This window comes from Serinus canaria, chromosome 7 (genome assembly GCF_022539315.1).
Source record: "Serinus canaria isolate serCan28SL12 chromosome 7, serCan2020, whole genome shotgun sequence".
Taxonomy (NCBI): Eukaryota; Metazoa; Chordata; class Aves; order Passeriformes; family Fringillidae; genus Serinus; species Serinus canaria.
The window spans coordinates 1,549,504-1,566,598 of NC_066321.1; the positions used below are offsets into that span (position 1 = coordinate 1,549,504).

The following is a 17,095-nucleotide window of genomic DNA, read 5'->3' on the forward strand; positions in this document are numbered from 1 at the left end:
TTCTACACGTGTGTCCCTGTCCCTCTCCATGCATGCCCTTCTCCCTGTGTGTCCCTCTCCACGTGTGTCCCTGTCCCTCTCCATGCATGCCCTTCTCCCTGTGTGTCCCTCTCCATGTGTATCTGTCTCCATGCATGTTCCAGTCCATGCGTGTGTCCCTGTCCATGTCTGTCCCTCTCCACGTGTGTCCCTGTCCCTCTCCATGCATGCCCTTCTCGCTTGTTCCTCTCCATGTGTGTTCTTGTCCACATATATGTTCAAGTCCCTGTCCCTGCCTGTCCCTCTCCCTGCGTGTCCCTTGTCCATGTCTATGTCCCTGTGTGTGTCCCTGCGCATCCCGGTGCCCGTTCCAGCCGGGCAGGGCGGGCCGGGCCGGGCCGTGTCCCCGCCGGGCAGGGGGCAGCCACAGGGGCGGCTCCGCCGCTTCCCCGCCGCTTTCGCTTTCGTTTCCCCGCCTGGGCCGCTCGTTCCGGGTCCTTCCCAGAGAGATCCGTTCCCGGTGGGATCCTCGTCTCGGTGGGATCCTCCTCCCGGTGGGATCCCAGTCCCGTTGGGGTCCCGCCCCGGTGGAGCGGCCATGGCAAGTGCGGGGCCGGGGGGAGCGGGGGCCGCGCACCGCGAGGGGCAGGGCCGGGAGGAGCTGGGGACGGACTGGGGACAAGGCATGGAGGGACAGGACCCAGGGACTGGCTCCCACTGCCAGAGGGCAGGGATGGGTGGGAGATTGGGAATTGGAAATTCCTGGCTGGGCTGGGATTCCCAGAGCAGCTGTGGCTGCCCCTGGATCCCTGGCAGTGCCCAAGGCCAGGCTGGATGGGGCTTGGAGCAGCCTGGGACAGTGGGAGGTGTCTTTGCCCATGGCAGGGCAGAATTGGGATGAGCTTTAAGGTCCCTCTCAACCCAAAGCATTCCGGGATTTGCCAGGAAGCCCCAGCAGAGCCGGTTGTCAGCGGAGCTGCTCCCCCATCCCTCCCTCCCCGTTCCCGGCCCATTCCCGGCCCCTCCCTCAGCGCCCATCCCCGCCTGGCAGCAGCTGCTCGGCACAGACGCGTCTCGGGAGTGATTCAGCACAAACCGTGTGTTCTTGGGTTGTTTTTTTCCCCCTAACCCCGCTCGCAGGCCCGAGTGTTGCTCCCAAACACCAGCTGGGAAGGTGTGAGGGCTGTCTGGCAGGCGAGCCGAGCTCCGGCTGTGCCAGGCGTGAGAAAATCCCCGTTTGCATTCCCTCCGTGCCGCCTCTCCCTCGGGCCTCACCGCCGGCAGCGTTCCCTGCTGGCATCCATGGAAAGCTCCTGGCTCTCGGAGTGAGAGTTTGGGTTTGTGGTGCTCCCCAGGACCCTGGGCAGGCATCGCTCCCCCAGCAGCTGGGATCGTGCTTTAGACAGCGCAGGCCCAGAAAAAAGCCTTAAGAGAAGTTTAAAAGTTAAGAGAAGTTTAAAGAATTCAGACGGAGTGACTGGGCTCAAGTGCCGTTACTGACAGCTCGTTCCCACAAAGCGAATTTATCTCCTTTTTTCCGAAAAGAACTGTTGAGTGTAGTCAGTGCTCCACAATTTGCAGGGATATTGAATTTCAGAATCAGAGGAAGCCACGTTACCAGTGGGACCTTCCAGGTGAGAGACTGAAATTTAGGGCTCATTTTTCCGGCTTTCGAACGATGCTGAGAGGGTTTAAGTGGCTGAGATCCCGAATTTAACAAGGACTCTGCCCTTGCACTCAGCAGGGAATCCCGCTGAGCATCACATGCAGTTACCATTTTTCTTTCTCTTCGATGTTAAAGATTAGAATCAGAGGAAACCACGTTACCAGTGGCACCTTCCAGCTGAGAAACTTAAATTTAATGCTCATTTTTACTGCTCTGAGAAGATACAGAGAGGGTTTAAATGGCATTTAAAACCATTTTTTAATGCAGGTGCCTGAGGCAGGCTGGCAGGCTGAGATCTGGTTGGGCAGGATTAATTAACCCCTAAACGCACATTGCAAAGGCTCCTAAAACAACTAAGAAACTGAAAAAAACCAAAACAAAACCAACAAAAAAGAGACTGTCATTCATACCATTCACACCTGAAGGCTGAATTTGATCTGTTTTGAAAATAATCTTTTCTTGCTACATGGAAGCAACAATATTTATTTATATAATATTTTATATATTATATATAAATATAATATATCTTAAATTATTATATACTATATATAATACATCACATGTTATATATAATATATATAACATATAACAAATTATATATTATCTATTATATATTTTATATAATATGTGTTGTATATAATATATATAACATATAACATATTATCTATTATCTATCATCTATTATATATTATAGTTATTTGTTTGAATGATTATTATATAATTATATATTAATGATAAATATATAACATTTATTTTATTTATTATTTATTTATATATATTATTATAATTATATTGTATTATATATATTATATTATATTTTCTATTGTATTATATTTATATTATATATATTATATTATTATAGATATTATATTATATGTATTATATTTATTATATAGTTATTTCTTTATTTATATTAATTATATTATATTATTTATTTATTATATTATTAATTATATGAAGTTATTATATTATGAGTTATATTATATTATATTATGAGTTATCTTATATGAAGTATATTATATAATTATTATATTATATGAAGTATTATATCTTATTAAGTTCTATATGAAGTTATATTATATGAAGTTATTATTATATGAGTATATTTAGATTATATTAGATTATATTATTATTATATATTATTATAGATATTAATTATGAAGTTATAGTTATTTATATGAAGTGATATTATAGTTATTCTATGAAGTTAATTATATGAGTTTATTATATTATATTATTTATTATGAAGTTATATATTATATTATATGAAGTTATTATATGAAGTTATATTATATTATCTTATATGAAGTTATATGAAGTTATATGAGTTAATTATATGAAGTTATATTATATTGTATGAAGTTATATCTATGACAGTTATATGAAGTTATATTTATATGAAGTTATATGAAGTTATATATATTATTACTAATATATTATGTGGATAGATATTAATTATATGATCTTAAATCTATAATCTATAATATACGTTATTAATATTTATTATTATATTTAATATATATCCTTTTTTCAGAGATTATGCATTCTCATGGATACTCTCTTGTATTGCTGCTAGAAAATGCAAGTTTCCAAGCTTGAACTATGGGTGTGAGCAGTGTGTACCAGCTGAAAAACCCCAAAGAAAGGGAAATTGCAGAGGGAGTGGGAGCGTGTGCCGGGTGGAGCCTGGGGGTCCCTGCTGACTTTGCCGTCTGTGCCCAGGCTGGCAGAGGCACGAGGACAGTTGTCATCGCCGGGGTCCCCGCTGGCCTCCTGCAGGATGAGCTGCTGGCTGACCTCCTCACCATCCACTTCCAAATGTCGCGGAACAACGGCGGGGACGTGCAGCGCGTCACCTACCCCGCGCGGGACTGGGGAACGGCCTTCGTCACCTTCGAGGATGCAGGAGGTATTTACTGCAGGGAGGCTGCGATCTGAAATGGAACCTGAAAGTTAAACACAACGTGTCAGTGGAACCTTTGAAAAAAGGGCTTCTAAACTGAAGTACTAAAAGCAAAAATAGAAATTTATAATTTAAAGTGAAAGCATGTTAAACTAAATTTTTTTAAAGTAAAATTTAAAAATATTTAAAAATAAAAATAATAAATGATAAATAAAATTATTTGAAATAACATACTCCAATTTTATAACTATTATAAATTTATAAATATGTATATATAAATTTATGAATATTTATAATATTTATAATATAATATTTATAATATTTAAAATGTTAAAATAAAATAATAAAATGATTAATAAAATTATTTGAAATAACATACTCCAATTTTATAACTATTATAAATCTATAAATATTTATACTACATATAGTATATAGCATATATACTATATTTTTACTATATATACATATATACTGTACTACATATAGTATATAGCATATATACTTTATTTTTACTATATATATAAATAAGCTTATAAATTTAAGCTTATTTACAATTTTATAATACTATTTAAATATAGCTTATAATAATATAAGCTATTAATATAATATTAATAATATAATATTAATATAATTCTATTATAATATTAATATAATAATAGAAGCTATATTTATAGCTTATACTACAAATATTATAAATAATATTTTATAAATATATTTAAACTATAATATGTATTATATAACTACAGTATTACTATATTATAAATACTATAAATATTATAAACCTATACTATAAATTTGGTATGGGTTTATAATATGCTATAACATAAATAACGAGAAAAAACTTACACTAAACATAAATCCATAAAACAACATATTTAAAAATTGAATTAAAACCATAAATTTCTTCATTCACAATATTTAAATCTGACAACTTTTTAAACTATATTATTACTATGCTAAACTGTACTGTACTATAACAATAGTGCACTATAGTGTGCTACTAAACTATACTATAACAATATAAAGTAAACTCACCCTTCTTTTCTATAAAAAATTTTAAAAATAAATCACACCATCTAAGCAACTCAAAAATCTTATCTCTCAAAACTCTTTCAAAAGTGCTCAGGAGGCTGAAGCCTCTCTGGTGATCAGGCCAAGTTTCAGGATTTTATTTCTGCTCCTTGAAGTAATGACTCACAAATCATGCAAAGCTTTAGATTTGTTTTGCAGGAGCAGATTTCTGCCATGAGTAAGGTGTTGTTTTTGTAGTCAGGCTCTGGGGGATAAATCTCTGCCAGTTCGTGTGCCAGGGAGACAGGCTGGTGTGTCTGAGCAGTTGGGAGTCAGAGGTGAAATCTTGGGGTGGGTGCATGTGTGGGGGTACAGAGGGGTTCCAGCAGGCTGGAGGTGACTGTTTCACTGCTCCCCTGCTGCCTCAGGTTCGGCTTTTCTGTGTTCCAGGCTCTGTGCAGCTCTGAGCTTCCCATCCAGCGCTGCTGAGCTCTGTGCCCAGAGCAGGGAGACAAAACAATTCCTGCTCCAGCTGGGCACCAAGGACAAATGAGCCAAATCCCAGCCCAGGAGCACAAACCCCGTGGGCTGGAGAGAGAAAAACAAGCAGGGTGGGAGTGCCTGGGCTAAAGCTGGGCTGGGACAATGAACTGCAAGGTGGGAACGGAGCAGAGCTGATCCCAGGGAGAGACCCCGGGAGCGCTGGTGCATTTTGGGGCCATTTTGGGTCATCTTGGGGGCAGCCCTGGCTGGGCTCTGGTGCTGCCCCAGGTGGATCCATGGAGGAGATCCTTGAATCAATCCCTGCTTTGTTCTGTAGCTCTGTTTAGTCTCTGTTCTAGGGCAGCCTTCTCAGCCAGTGAATCTGGGTTTGTTTTCAGTTGTGGAGCGTGTTCTGAAGAAGGATCAGCACATCCTGCAGGACAAGAGGCTGCCCAGGCCCTTCCCCCTGACAGTGACCCCCTACTGCCACAACGTGAGCTCCTCCCTGCTGTCATTATCGCTGCTTTCACTGGAGGGATGGGTCCCCAGTCCAGCTAAAAACAATTTATGGCCCAGATCAGTGTCTGAGGCTGTGAGATTTAAGAGAACACGCAGTCAGCCATAAAGAATGGTCCCAAGTTCTTTGTTACAAGGCAGTATAGAACTTTATAACCCAATGGACAGCTTCAAAAGTTTATTTTGCTTTTCTAACCTATCCCCTTCTGCTGCAATGAATATACTTTTATCCAGTGGGTTACTATCACATGTGCACACAAATGCTTCTAGTGTAACTCCTCAACTCAGCCTGCTCTCTACAATTTCATTTCTACCTTATAAACCCTTCACCATCTTATCAATCATTTCTTACTTAGCTAAGTTACTTGAGATGTTTCTTACTTCTTACTTAGAGCTATAGAAATATAAGTTCATGATTTTTATGCTTAATGTCTGTCTACTTTATTTTTACATCCATCCAAGCTTCTTCCAAGGCTGTGTCTTCCTCCTGTGTCTGTTGAAGTTTCTGTCTTTCCATTTCCCACACCTAATTCATCTAATTATGCTTAATGCCTCATTAGCCACTCCTTAACTTCTCCTGTTGACAATTCCAGGCCTTCCTCTGTGTCACATCCACCCTCAACGTGGCTGTTTTCAGAGATCACTTGGTTTTAGAGGATTTGGTGGAAGAGATGAAGCAGCAGAGCCCAGCTTTGAGTTTTGGGCCATTGCAGCGTGACGGGCAGATTGCAGTGCAAGGATCCTTCCCAGCACTGCGAGTGCTGAGAGATTTCCTCCTGCTGAAGGCAAAGTCCCTCTCAGAGGAGGACAGAAGAGAGGGGAAATCCCACCAGAAACCGAGGAGGAAGCTGCAGGAGCACAGAGGGGCTGCAGAGATGAGGAATTCCACCCGGGATGCCCACAGGGAAAAACAGGTGCTGGTTCTGGACACGGATATCTATCACTACATGAAGTGCTTTCATCCCAGGGCTTTCCAGGGAAATGCTGTTGTCATTTCTGGTGTCACCGATGGTGACATCACCACGGTGTGCATTGAGAGTGCTGGCAGCAGGGCTGGTGCTGCACAGGGACTGAAGGCCAAGAAAATGATTGAAAGTTACTCGGTGGAGCTGCAGAAGGTTCTGCGTAAGGAAAGGATCTGCTTCAAGGAGCCCAGCAGGGCTGGGAGGCAGAGGCACAGGCAGCTCTGTGAAAAGCTGAAAGCACGCTACCCCAGGGTGCTGCTCATCCCTTATGACACCCACCTGGACCTTGTGGGCACCTCTGCAGACGTTTTTGGGTTCGCAGAGGAGCTGAAGAGGCACTCCAGGTAGGGGTGAGGGTTCCTGTGGGTTGAGTTTCTCAGCCAGACTCTGCCTCTGGCCCTGTGGCACTGCAGGTCTGCTCTGTGGCACTGGGATGTCACTTTGTCCCACTCACAGGCTGGCAGCTCTGCACAGGAGAGTGACCAAGCCTGGCCCCCCGAACCCCAAATTAGGGTCAGAACAAAAAAATCAATGACTTTTGCATCTTTCATGAACTTGGGGAGCTGTTCTGCCCACAAACAGCCACATTTCCTTTTGGTACCTCAGTGCATTCTCATCCCAGCTTGCTCTCACAGAGAACATGATGAGAAAAGAGATTTATTTTTTTTTTAAGCTGTGTGTGCCAACCATGTAGGAAACACTGCAGGGAATTGTGTGGGAGGGTCTGTGAGGAGGTGACTGCAGCAGCAGGAATGGGGACCTTTTCTGGGCCTTTATCTGCCTTGAGAAGAGAGCTGGGACACCTGGCAGGGCAAAATGCACATGGAATGGTCAGGCTTGGGAAAGCCTTGATGATTGTTCCCTGCAGGAAACAGGCGAGTTTGTTTTCATAGGAGCAATAATGGGGTTTTTCCCAGCTGTAAAGGCTTCTGCAGCATCTCTTGACAGCTCGTTATTTAGACATGAAAGTGTGTCCAGAGATTTGATGGGAAAATGTGGGGGCATTCAGACTTGGGAATCAGATTCTGTTTATGCAAATCTGGTTCTGTATCCATTACAAGGGCACGAACGGGGGTTTTTTTAAACCAATTTAGAAAATAGCTTTTATTTTGTGATATCTGTGTGTTTAGAATAATTTCTCAAAACATCCAGAGCAGCTTTTCTGTCTGATGTGCAGGGAAAGCTTTAAGGGTTTATGCCATTAAAGAAAAGTGTTGTCCAAAACATCGTGTCTGTGTTATTTTAACCAAATCCCAGATTTTTGGTTGGAAGCCCAAGAAATGCTCGAGTCATTTTCTTGTCATGACTGATTCTCCACTGCAGTGGAGCCACTGAGAGGTGTTAAAGCACCTCTGTGTACTAAAAATGTATTAAAATGAATTAAAATTGTATTAAAAATGGCTGTCAAAGCAGCAAGCTGATGAGCTTAATTAGTGCTTTGCTGAATTGGCAGAGGGGAGCAATATTTAAAGATATTTAACAATAACTGTTATTATTATTATTATTATTATTATTATTATTATTATTTTTAATTTTATTTCATCCTTTCCAAGTTCCCCTGTGCTCTGCAGGTTCTCCAAAGGGCTCAGGGATGGGAAACTCTGGAAAACTCCCCCTGGAGCTGTTTGGGGTCATCCCCACAGAGCTCAAGCAGAGATGGGAAGTTTTTCAACCTTGTCAAAGAGAAAATCCTCTATGAAGGATAATCCTTTAATGAAATTACTGCTGTGTTCCAATGTCCACATGGAGCCTCTCATCTTTTTTTCTGAAGAGCCTCATTTATTTTATTTTATTTTATTTTTTTTCCTGATTCAGAGCTCTGGTATTTCCTATGTTTTGCTCAGCAGGCAGCCCAGTGGCCCTGGTGTCTGTGAGCCCTGGCTGGTTGCTGCTGGCTGAGGGTGGCTTTTGAGTCACTTTTGAGTCACTTTTGGCACCAGCACAGCTGGCAGCAGCACTCCAGGTGCCCTTCAGCTCTGGTTTTCTGCCAAACAACTCCTTCTTACCCGAGGATCTGCAGTCACCACCTCGGAACCTTGAAATCACAGCTGAATAAAATGTTCTTTTTGAATCCTGGCTCGGCTGGAGCAGCTCCTCTTCCCATTCCCTTTGCCCCCACGTCCTTGGCACCCCTTCAGCATTATCCCATTGTTCCCAGGGCTCTCCATCTGCTGCTCTCATTCCCAGGATGTGCTTCTGGAGACAAAAAGAGCTTTTTTGCCTGGGCTGTTCTGTTTGTGGAGTGCTTTGGAGAGAGGCATCTGGGGAAAGAGGAGCAGGGGAGCTGTTGTTGTGCTCCAGGGCTGCTTTTCCAGCTTGGATTTGGCTGGGAATGCCCCACCTGGCCCTGGGATGGATCCAGGCCTGCTGGTCTCTGAAACACAGCCACCAGTGAAGCACACATTCCTTCCTTCCATCACCATTCCTCTGAAAACAATGGATATTTAGCTAAAACCCCTCCAATCTGGTCACTGCCATGAATATTCCAACCAATCCAACCAAACAAACCCGTGCTAGGGCTGCTCAGGGATTTGCCAGCTCTCTTTCTCACAGTTATTTTTATGGCAAGCAAGGCTCTGCTGTCTCTGTGAAATTCCACTTGAAAAATATTTGTGTGTGTTGGATGATACCCTGGGAAACAGCTGTTATTCCTGGATCTGTTGGTTGACTCAGGACTCTCAGGTTTGCACATTAATTTGAGTCAAAAAATTGCTCAGGAGACCTCAACAAAATATTTGTGCCCTCGCTGGCTGCCCTTCCCCAGAAGGGGAGAAATAAGAGTTGTAAAAATCCAAAGCCTGATTTTGATCTGAGGCACAACTCCCGCTGGAAAATAAATTTTAAAAATACTTTAAAAGCAGCAGAATGTGAGCTCAGTTCCTGGCAGCACCCAGGTGGGGAAAACACCTTAAAAACACCTTAAAATGCCTTGAAAAACACCTTAAAATGCCTTGAAACCACGAGGACTTGAGGGACATCCCTCAGCAGGAAAATCTTGGGCAATGTGGAGGCAGAAGCAATCTGCTGGCTGTGCTGAGGGCTGGGGAAGGTGGTGCAGCAGGAATGATTGACTGGAATCCTTCAGCATCCCTGACACAAAGGGCTGCTCCTGCTGGGAGGGAGGACAAAGCCTCCCCGTTCCCCGTGGTACCTGTGCATCTCATCCTGCAGCAGGGAGCATGGAGGCCATTCCTGCAGGAAGGAGGGATTTCCATGAGGAAAATGGAAAAAAAAAAAAAAAGCCCTTCCTGCAGGTTTCTTGTCCCCAAAGCTTCCCCTGCCACCTCTGAGCTGCACTCAAACTTGGTGCCTTTGCTCCAACTGCAAAAGGTCTGTCACATCTCCTGGAAAACTGCAATCCCAGAGGAATGGTCTGAAGGAGGATTCTGCTTTTGAGAACCGTGTGTTTATATGTAAAAATAACTCCCAGATCGACTTGTAAGAAAAATAAACTTGTAAATAAAAAATAAATGAGATAAAAACAATGATCTCATTATCTGAGGCAGCTTTCACACCCACACCTTCCTCAGGCCACGCTGGAGACTGGGAAGCATCCAGCCCAGATGAAAATGGGAATATTTACCAGCTGAGGGTGCTTGGTGAGTCCCTGCAGCCGTCCAGGGGTGGATCCCAGCCGGGGAGAGGAGATGGATTTAGCAGGGATCTCCCTGGGCTCCAGGAACAAACCCTCGTTCCTGTTCTGGTGCACATCTTGTGTGGGAGAAAAGCAGCTGTGACCCTGCCCAGGGGGGCTGGAAATGCTTGGAAATGCTGGGAAATCCTTGGAAATGCCTGGAAATGCTTGGAAAACCTTTCTGATTGCTCAGCCCTTCCGAGGTGGCTTCTCCCTCACATCCAGGGTGGTCGGTGTTCCAGGATCCATGGCTTCCATCCAGTGGAATTCCAAAGAGCTCCTTCCCTTCCCTTGCTGCAGTTAGCAGTGAAAAGTGCTTTTCCACCCCTCTCTTTTAAATCAGGAGCACAGAGAAATCCCGTGGGTGCACTTGATCACCTTCAGCTCAGTTTTAGAGGATGGGAGTCTCCCCTGATTTCTGCAGCAGCTGCCTGAAGATAACCAGGCACCCTGGCCAAGGGGATGAAAAATAAGCATTAATTTTAATTGTGATTTAAAGCAAACCAGAAAAAATCGAGTAAGGCTGCACAATTCAGGACTGACAGCACCTGGTCTGCTTGTACTTAATTTTTTCCTTAGTTGTAGGAGCTGTAGAACATCTGCTGGAAAACAAATCCCTTTTTCTGCTTCCCTAACACAGCTTTCCTTCGTCTCCTGACACCCATGAATGACCTTTGAAGAAATCTGCAGAAAGGAGCTCGGCTAAGGAAGAACCACCTCTGCAGGCAGCAGCACCCGTGCTGGGTGGGGCATCAAAAGCAGTTTCCAGGTGGATCTTCCCTGTCCTTTCTGCTCCTGCCTTTGCCGTGGGAGCAGTGGGGATCAGCACCTGGGGGAGATGAATTTGTAGGGAATTCTCTCATGGTGTGGCAAAAGCTGATTGGCCAGGAATCACTTAGAATGAATTGTAATTAGGAAATATTTGTGATGGTGGGAATTCTAACATCTGTATTGTCCCACCCTTCTCATGAGGCTGAAAATGGAATCAAAATTTTTAAACCACCTCTCAGTTACCCCATCTCTGGGTCAGAAAAGGGATTAATCCAACAAGCACCTGCCGCCCACAATACCAAAGGGGAAAAATCCCCAGGATAAATACTGGGAAAAAGAATTTCTGTTGTGTTTGCACAGCTGGAACATTTTCATACTGCTGAAAGCCCTGGAGAAGGAGTGCCGGGGTGGGATGCACAGATGGCATCCCGGTGGGATGGTGCAGGAGAGGTGGGATTTCTCCACGCTGGGATTTCCTCAGCTCACCCCGATGGAGCAGGCTGCGTGTGCTGGCGCTGCTCACCCCATTCCCTGTTCCCTCTGGACCCTGCGAGCCCCTAGTTGGTCCCTTTGGGGTCACCCCGGGCTCTCAGCCGCTCCTGGGTCCCTCCTCGGGCGGGACACGGGGACAGGAGCAGGTGCCACCGGCCTGAGCTTGTCCCATCTCCTGTTCCTGTCGGCTCGGCGACACAAGAGGGAGCCAGATGCTTTGGAGCCGGAATTCCACGGTCTGCGCCGGGTCCTGCCCTGCTGCGGGAGGAGGAGAGCCGGGAGCGGGTCCGGCTCCAGCCTGGGGCATCCTGCGGGGAGCCCAGCTCAGCTCTCCTTTCCCTGGGGATGGTGGCATCAGGTCCTGCTCCATCCCTCAGCTCAGCTCACCTTTCCCTGGAGGAGATGTTGGGATCAGGTCCTGCTCCTTCCTGGGGCTGCTGGAAGCCAAGCTCAGCTCACCTTTCCCTGGAGGAGACGTTTGGATCGTGTCCTGCTCCATTCTGAGCTCAGCCCACCTTTCCCTGGAGCTGTTTGGATCGAGTCCTGCTCCATTCTGAGCTCAGCTCACCTTTCCCTGGATCTGTTTGGATCAGGTCCTGCTCCATCCCGATCTCAGCTCACCTTTCCCTGGAGCTGTTTGGATCAGGTCCTGCTCCATCCCGATCTCAGCTCACCTTTCCCTGGAGCTGTTGGCAGCGGCTCCTTCCCACCTTTCCCTGCTCTCCCAGCCCCTCCTTCCAAGGCCCTGCAATCCCGAATTTCACCGGAGCTGTGATTAATCCCTCCTTAAACGCGCTGTAATTAAACCGTGCTGTGCCGAATCCCGTGCCAAACGCACCCCATTATCCATCCCCGGAGCCAGGTGAGTGGGGAGCACGGACTGAGAGGATCTTTAGGGTCCTTTCCACCCCAAACCACTCCTCGGTGTGTGTGGGATGTCTCTTTATCTCCCCCTGCTCTGGTCCGGGCTTACCTGGGCTCCCGATCGCTCCTAATCCCCTCCGGATTCTCCAAACTCGCGGATTTTGGAGGAGACACCTCCAGCTCCACAGCACCGAGGAATTTAACCCTTCCCTTCTCCTCCAGCCTGCACTCAGTGGCACCAAAACTGTCACCTAAGATGCCCTGAAATAAAAATTTTAAAATCTTCACTTCCACTTTGACGTGGATTGTGACAAATTTTTCCTGGAGTGACAACCAAAGGTGCTCCTCTCCTTAATGCCACAGACAATTCTGCTCTGCCTGGCCTGCACTGGGAGCTCGTGTGCATGAAATATCATCCTCACCATCACCTGGGTGCTTTTATTTTCCAGCATAAAGCTCTTGTGTGGAGCTCAGCAGTCCTGAGCAAGTGGAAATTTTAATTCCCATGCTAAACCCTCCTTGAGAGGCTTTTCCCCCTCTGTTGGATGAACATCTGCCCCAGGAGTGAAGGGTTTGGCATTTCTCTCAGAATAACACCCTCAGAGACTCCAGCACCTGCTGTGCCAGCCCAAAAGAGAGCAGGAAGGATTTTCCAGGATTTTCCAGGATTTTCTGAGTTAACTCCTGGCATTGGCAGACCTGGAGGGCCTGGAATGGAATAGGAATTCCAAAGGGGAGAAACAGCCTGGAGGGAATGCTGGGATGTACAGAAATTCCTGCAGGGGAGGGGGCTCATCTGGATGAAAAGAAGCCAGGAAGAGGGAGCAGAGTTTTACTCAGGTGTGGTTTAACCTGAGCTCCCAAAACCCCCCAAGCCTCGGCTGGAAATGCTGGTTTGTGCCTGCTGCAGGATTTCCCTCACATGGAAATCTCACATGGAAATCTCACATGGAGCTGCTCCTGACCAAACCAGGCAAAATCAGCTGCAGAGAGGAGGAAGCTGAAGGTGGAAAGATGAGGAAAACCCACAAAATAATCTCATTTAAACCTTCCTGAGGGCACAGCAGAGTAACTGCATTTATTCAGCTGTCCCCAAAGTGTCACCAGGTCCCTCCGTCCCCATGCCCAGCCTGCTCTGCACCCCTGGGTGCAATGGCAGCAGCCTCAAAGCTGTTTCAAGTCTTGCCAATGGGGGGCTTGTGAAATTTCAAGCTGTTTTTTAAAATGATTATTATTTGTTAATTTTTTTTCTTTTTTTTTGGTGCGAAGTTCTCGGTTTTTTAATGTGAGTAACCTTGAAGAGCTCCCAGACTTGCAGCGCTGCCGTGGGAATCACAGCTTGAATTCCTAATCAGCTGAGAGATCCTCAAGGATTGCATTTGAATCAAAATCAGGAGAAATGTGGGTGGGGAGGGACCTTCAAGCCCATTTTTCCAACCCCTGCCCCCTCCCAGTGTCCCAGGGTGCTCCACCCCAGCCCTGCCTTACCTTGGCAGAACTTCCTAAGTCATTTTCCTGAAATAATTGTGGGTTTGGTAAGGACAGGCAGCTCTCCTGAAGGATAATTGATCCCCCCTGGAACAGGTGATCTTTTGTCTTTAACTCTGAATTTTGGGAATGCTGAATTTTGGGGCTGGCAGTGCCTCCTCTCCTGTCTGTGTCACCGGGCAGGGACAGGGGGACAAGCTGGCCCACATTCCATGCACAGCATTTCCTGGCATCAGGCACTGAGAAAGTGCTTCCAAAAAATTCTTCCTCCTCCTCCTCCTCCTCTTCCTCTTCTTCTTCCTCTTCTTCTTCTTCTTCCTCTTCCTCTTCTTCCTCTTCTTCTTCTTCTTCCTCTTCCTCTTCTTCTTCCTCTTCCTCTTCTTCCTCTTCTTACTATTACTATTACCATTATTACTATATTATTATTTATTATTATAATAACAAATAATGATAATCATTTTTACTAATTGTTATATAATACATAGAATAGTTATATCAGGGAAATATAATAATTACTGTAAAATATTAACAATAACAATAATTATAAATAAAAATATTAATAGTTTTATTAATGACTATCTATAATAAATATTGAGTTCTATTCATTGTTATATTATATAAATTTTAATAGTTCTATTAATTATCATCTCATAGAATAATAAATAGAAATATTAATGCTCATCATATTTTTATTTATAATTTATATTTTTATTTATTTGTATATAAATATATTTTATATATATATTTGTTTCTTTTTGTTTATTTATATATTTTTATATAATATAATTATTATCCACCTGACTTTTATCCTATTCCTCTTCTTCTGGAGTAATTTCCCATATTGACATGGGATTTGGGCTCCTGGAATAACAGGATTTGGGTTTCCAGGGATTTGCTGCTGGGAAATTCGGGTTCCACCTAAATTTCATCCTATTTCCCTGGAGTTATTTCCCATGATAGTCCAACATATTAAGATGGAATTTGGGCTCCTGGAATAATGGGATTTGGTTTTCCAGGGGTTCCACCTGAATCTTATCCTGTTCCTCTGAGGTATTTCCTACATTAACATGGAATTTGAGCTCCTGAAAGAACAGGATTGGGATTTCCAGGATGCCAGGGGCTTGCTGCTGGGAAATTTGGGTTCCACCTGAATTTTATCCTCTTCCCCTGAGTTATTCCCATGGTAGTTCAGCACTTGATCAGGGAATTTGAGGAATGCCTGGAATTCCAAAATTCCCCTTTAAAAAACACCTGGAAATCCCAACAGAAAATGCCTGGAATTCCCAAATTAAAGTCCTGGGAATTCCCAAATGAAAAGGCCTTGAATTCCCAAATTCCCCCTTAAAAGCCCCCTGGAATTCCCAAAAGAGCCCCCAGGAATTCCCGAATTCCCGGCAGGAAGGCTCCCAGAGCATCCTGCAGGACAGGAATCCATGGCAACAACTCCTGGGGGCATTCCTGGCCAACTCCTGGGGGCATTCCTGGCCTGCTGGACTGGGCCCAAACTCTTCCCAAGCTGGGGGATTTCTTCCCCCTCCAGGTATTTTTTTATATTTCAATTTTTTTGTGGATTTTACAGCCTGGGCTGAGCTCTTGGTCTGATTTGCTGCTCTGAGGATCTCTTGGACATCCCACTAAAATTCCTGTGGCAGGAAAGAGCCTGGCTTAACACACCTGGCACCTTTCCTAACCTTTGGGATGGGCTTAGCAAAGCTCAGACTAACAGAGGAGCTGAGGCTGGGCTTTCTGGGAGCCTCCCCTGCCATCACCCCTGAAATTGTTGTTATTAAAGGAAAATATTGCTATAAAGTGAGAGGACTGGGGGTTTGTCTTTCCAAACCTGCCCTGGGAGTGCTGGGAGGGAAAACCACCACTGGGAGAGAACAGGAACCATGGGGAGGATTCCACTGGTTGATGGATGGGAAAAGAGATTTGATTTTACAAATAAACTGTGGGTTGGCTGGCAAATGAAATTGGACATTGAGAGGTGAAAGAAACAATGGGGAAGAAAAATCCCTGAATTCCATAAGAATTAAAAATGAAAAGGGAGGGTTGAACATTAGAGAGGAATCTTTGGGATCAAGTATCTTTGGTATCTCAAGCACCTCAGAAATGGGGAAAGAGAGAGGGAAACTGGGATAAGAAGGAGGCTGTGCCCTCCAAAAACTGGAGAGACCCCAGGGGATGCCCCATGGCCTCTGCCTTGATTTGGAATAAAGTTCCAGGAATGCTCTGTCTCCTTCTTGGACACAAACCTCAGGTGTGGGTGGATGAATTTTCCTGACAAAAGGAAGAGCAGGAAGGCTCAGCCCAGGAGGGAGATGCTTTTTGAGTGGTGCAGCTCCTTTTTGTGGTGAGTTACCCCCAGGAGCAGCCATCCCGCTGAATTCCCGGGGTGATGGCTCCAGCTCTCCCAGCTCCCAGCCCATTTAGAGCTGCTCTCCAGATTGCTGGGAGGACTCGGCTGGATGTCAGGCATAAAAGCTTAATAAGTGACATACTTTACATTTTTTCGGTGCAATCGAGTCTAAAAGCTTCCACTCAGTTCAAATTACCAGAGGTAATTTCAACACAGCTGTCAAGGCTTGGTGGAGATTTTTTTTTTTTTTTTTTGGTTTTTCTTTTTTTTTTTTTTTTTCCTGCTGGAAATGGGAGTTTTTCCTAATGTGCTTTTACGTTCCAGGGTAATTTCTTTGTGTGCAGGTATTGCAGGGAGAGGTGAAGCCTCACGTTTTGCTGGGAGGATTTTTTTGGGTCCTCCTGTCGCATCCCTGCTGCTGGAAATGATGCCCCGAGTTCATCATGGGGTGGACTGAACTCTGATCTGCAGCTCTGAATTTGGGGGGTTGGAGTGAGGAAAGCTGAACCCCCAAAAAATCCGTTAAATTCTAAAAAAATCTTTAATTTTTTTCCTGCCCAGCGAGGAGCTGCAATCCCTGGGATGGTCCTGAATGGGTGCATGGAGCCCTCCCAAATCTGCATTTTGGGGGAAATGGGCTGAAATCCCTCACACCTGCTCGGGGAAAACCCAAATTTCAGAGCCTGCAGCTCCTCCTTCTCCTTCAGGCAGGGAAAACTCCTCTGGGGCGACAGAAAATCGACATTTCCATGTGAACAGGAGGGCCTCGAGCCATTCAGCCGGACAAAACCAGTGCTTAACCCCGAGTTTAAGCTTAAATACTTCGCTAGACTCGGCCTTATCAGCACTGACTTTTAAATATTCCATTTTCTTGGCGCCCGGGTGGATTTTTGGGACGCTGATGATCCTGGAAAATCGCCCTGTTGCACTGGCAGGTCCTGCTGAGCCCAAATTCCATTCCTGA

At 45.0% G+C, this 17,095-nt stretch overlaps 1 protein-coding gene across 3 annotated transcripts; it reads left to right on the forward strand.

Annotated features, from left to right (window-relative positions):
* Nucleotides 1-295: 295 nt before the first annotated feature.
* Nucleotides 296-7,747, forward strand: RBM43 (RNA binding motif protein 43). 3 transcript variants are annotated; one of them, XM_030241898.2, is made up of 4 exons: nucleotides 296-580; nucleotides 3,368-3,554; nucleotides 5,441-5,535; nucleotides 6,146-7,747. In XM_030241898.2, exons 1-4 carry the CDS (start codon nucleotides 305-307, stop codon nucleotides 6,869-6,871), a joined length of 1,284 nt encoding a protein of 427 aa, XP_030097758.2. In that variant the 5' UTR covers nucleotides 296-304; the 3' UTR covers nucleotides 6,872-7,747. The 3 variants fall into 3 exon arrangements, with proteins under 3 accessions (XP_030097758.2, XP_050832606.1, XP_050832607.1); XM_050976649.1 differs by having other exon boundaries at nucleotides 6,152-7,747; XM_050976650.1 differs by lacking the exon at nucleotides 296-580 and adding an exon at nucleotides 3,180-3,253.
* The last annotated feature ends 9,348 nt before the right edge of the window (nucleotides 7,748-17,095 follow it).

Bases quoted from the DNA above. Each gene is read 5' to 3' on its own strand.
- RBM43 (XM_030241898.2), top strand. From the start codon at position 305: ATGTCTATGTCCCTGTGTGTGTCCCTGCGCATCCCGGTGCCCGTTCCA. The intron at 581-3,367 runs GCAAGTGCGGGG...GTCTGTGCCCAG, and splicing joins GCCCCGGTGGAGCGGCCATG to GCTGGCAGAGGCACGAGGAC. The intron at 5,536-6,145 runs GTGAGCTCCTCC...TCCTGTTGACAA, and splicing joins TGACCCCCTACTGCCACAAC to TTCCAGGCCTTCCTCTGTGT.